This window comes from Gadus macrocephalus, chromosome 12 (assembly GCF_031168955.1).
Source record: "Gadus macrocephalus chromosome 12, ASM3116895v1".
NCBI lineage: Eukaryota > Metazoa > Chordata > Actinopteri > Gadiformes > Gadidae > Gadus > Gadus macrocephalus.
The window spans coordinates 25,890,781-25,893,280 of NC_082393.1; the positions used below are offsets into that span (position 1 = coordinate 25,890,781).

The following is a 2,500-nucleotide window of genomic DNA, read 5'->3' on the forward strand; positions in this document are numbered from 1 at the left end:
TCCACTTGCACTTCTGTGCCTCCTTCTGTCTTATCCTTCCTTCCTCATTTCCTTCCTCCTAGCCATCCTTTCTTTGTCGGGAATAGCAATCGGGTTTTCAGAATGCATTGATCTACACGGGAGTGTTGGTTACGAATGTTCCTCTCTATGCAGGGATAGTTACCCCGCTTCCAGCGGCTCTGGTCCAGCCTGGGACGGTACACACCTACGAGTGGCTGGTTCCCATCGGCGCTGGGCCGACCGACGGGGACGGGGCCGACTGTCTGACCTACCTCTACTACTCTGGCGTGGACCCAGTCAAAGACACCAACTCTGGTCTGGCCGGCCCTCTTCTTATCTGCAAACCTAAAGCGCTGAAGAAAGGTGTCCAGGTGAGTGGCGATGGGTCTTCTTAGAGCATTATATCAAAACACGAAACTACATTTTTCGATGCCTCGTCGTTAATCAGCGTAACTTTCGCATCTATTGTTGTGTACAAGAAGCTAATACCGTTAGGACATCTACAGGATAACATTTATTGTAATTTAGCAGTGAGCATCTTTCAACATTCTCTCTCTCTCTCTCTCTCTCTCTCTCTCCCTCTCCCTCTCGCTCTCTCTCCCTCTCTCTCTCCCTCTGCTCTCGCTCTCTCGCTCTCCATCGACCGTCCGTTCCACAGAAGAACTACAATAAAGAGTTCCACCTGATGGCCACAGTGTTTGATGAGAACCTGAGCTGGTATCTGGACCACAACATAAGGACCTACACCACATCTCCCAACACGGTCAACAAGGAAGACGAGGGCTTTGTGGAGAGCAACAGAATGCACGGTGAGCAGGCATAGTGAGCAATCCAGATAGGGCTGAAGAAATGCTGCCACGCAGCAGTGGTGGAGCTGTCATTTATATGAAAGAGGGCATTAAAATATACTAGAATGATCAATTAGGAGGCCGAAGCCCTAAAGGAGGTGAGCAATGAGTGGTGACTTCGGAGTCAAGGACAGTAACACGTGAGCTATAGACCTGGGGTGTCTATATATCAGAGAGGGTCTCAATTACAGGGGAAACAATGTCTATTGAACCCCGTCATGCAAGGAAGTAGTGTCAAACATGAGGCCAAACGGCAGTAGTGGGTGGCAGTAGCTCAGGAGGTAGAGGGGGTTGACTGGTAACAGGAAGGTTGCTAGTTAGATTCCCGACTCCTCCTGCGAGCGTCGAGGTGTCCCTGAGCAAGACGCCTCACTCTAACTGCTCCCGGCGAGCTGGCTGTCGCCCTGCGTGGCTGACACCGCCGTCGGTGTGGGAATGTGTGTATGAATGGTTGCATGTCGCTTCGGATCAGAGTATCAGCCAGTTCCCCCAAATGTAAATGTAATGCTTTGATTCTCCAAATGCATCCACGTCTGTTATTTGAAACCACGCCGCCTTGCTCTTTGTCTCTGGCAGCTCTGAACGGCTACGTGTACCGGAGTCTCCCCGGCCTCACCATGTGTAAGAACGACAAGGTGTCCTGGCACCTGTCGGGCCTCGGCTCCGAACCGGACATCCACAGCCTCTATTTCTATGGCAACCGCTTCCTGTACCGTCAGACCAGGAGAGACAGCATCAGTGTCTTCCCTCACATCTCACACACTGTCATTATGGAGCCGGATAGCATGGGTAAAACACACGCACGCACGCACATACACGCACGCACGCACGCTTGCACGCACAGAAGCACACACACTTTTTTATCAGCCAATCTAATAACTTTATTTGCTCTTTTTGTCACTTTATGGTAACTGTCAATTAAAATGCAAGTAAAAGTATTGATACACACTCAATTACAGCAAATTACAGTGATGTGGCGCGGGGAGAAAAAAAGACGTGATCACCGGTATGATTCCTGTGTATCCAGTGGTGTAAATCTGACAAGGAGACAAAGAAAATGAATAAGGAAACATTGCATCAGCTTGGTGGCGGGCATGAACCACTTGACAAAGTACCACGTTGTAGTAAGCTACCATGAATCAAAGTACATATTTCTCTGGGTTTAAACCTTGTTGCAACCAATTTGGATAATTGACTTAAAAGACTTGACAATGTATGTATCATACGTCCAGTCATTTTTAGATATTGGAACAGGGAACTGTTCCATAGTATTCTTTTAGTTCAAAGCCCGCTGGATGTTTCAGGGTCCTTCGAGGTGGTGTCGGCTACGGCGGCCGACTACACTGCCGGGATGCGAGCCAATTACACGGTGGAGAAGTGCAGCATGTTCCAGACGCAGGGCGAGACCATGCTGCGCTCATCCACCTACTACATCGCCGCCATGGAAACCACCTGGGACTACTCCCCCAACCGCACCTGGGAGGAAGGGCTGTTCACGGATCTCAACCACAGGTAGCTTGAGTGGCAGGCGCTACGTCTGTCGAAGTTAGGGACGATCGGAGCTCCCTGTAAAGATTTCAACGCTGTGTTCATCAGGGGAAAGGGGTTAAGGCTCAGGTAGCTTAGGCTTACTGATGAACCCACCAGTATGC

General features: G+C 49.9%; 1 protein-coding gene across 2 annotated transcripts in view; it reads left to right on the plus strand.

Moving 5' to 3' along the window:
- cp (ceruloplasmin) overlaps nt 1-2,500 on the plus strand; it is a 12,738-nt gene that overhangs the window by 4,737 nt on the left and 5,501 nt on the right. For both annotated transcript variants that reach the window (XM_060066539.1, XM_060066540.1), the window contains 4 exons: nt 154-371; nt 659-809; nt 1,425-1,637; nt 2,153-2,360. In XM_060066539.1, the coding sequence (XP_059922522.1) occupies nt 154-371; nt 659-809; nt 1,425-1,637; nt 2,153-2,360 (790 nt within the window). The remainder of the gene's footprint in view (nt 1-153; nt 372-658; nt 810-1,424; nt 1,638-2,152; nt 2,361-2,500) is intronic.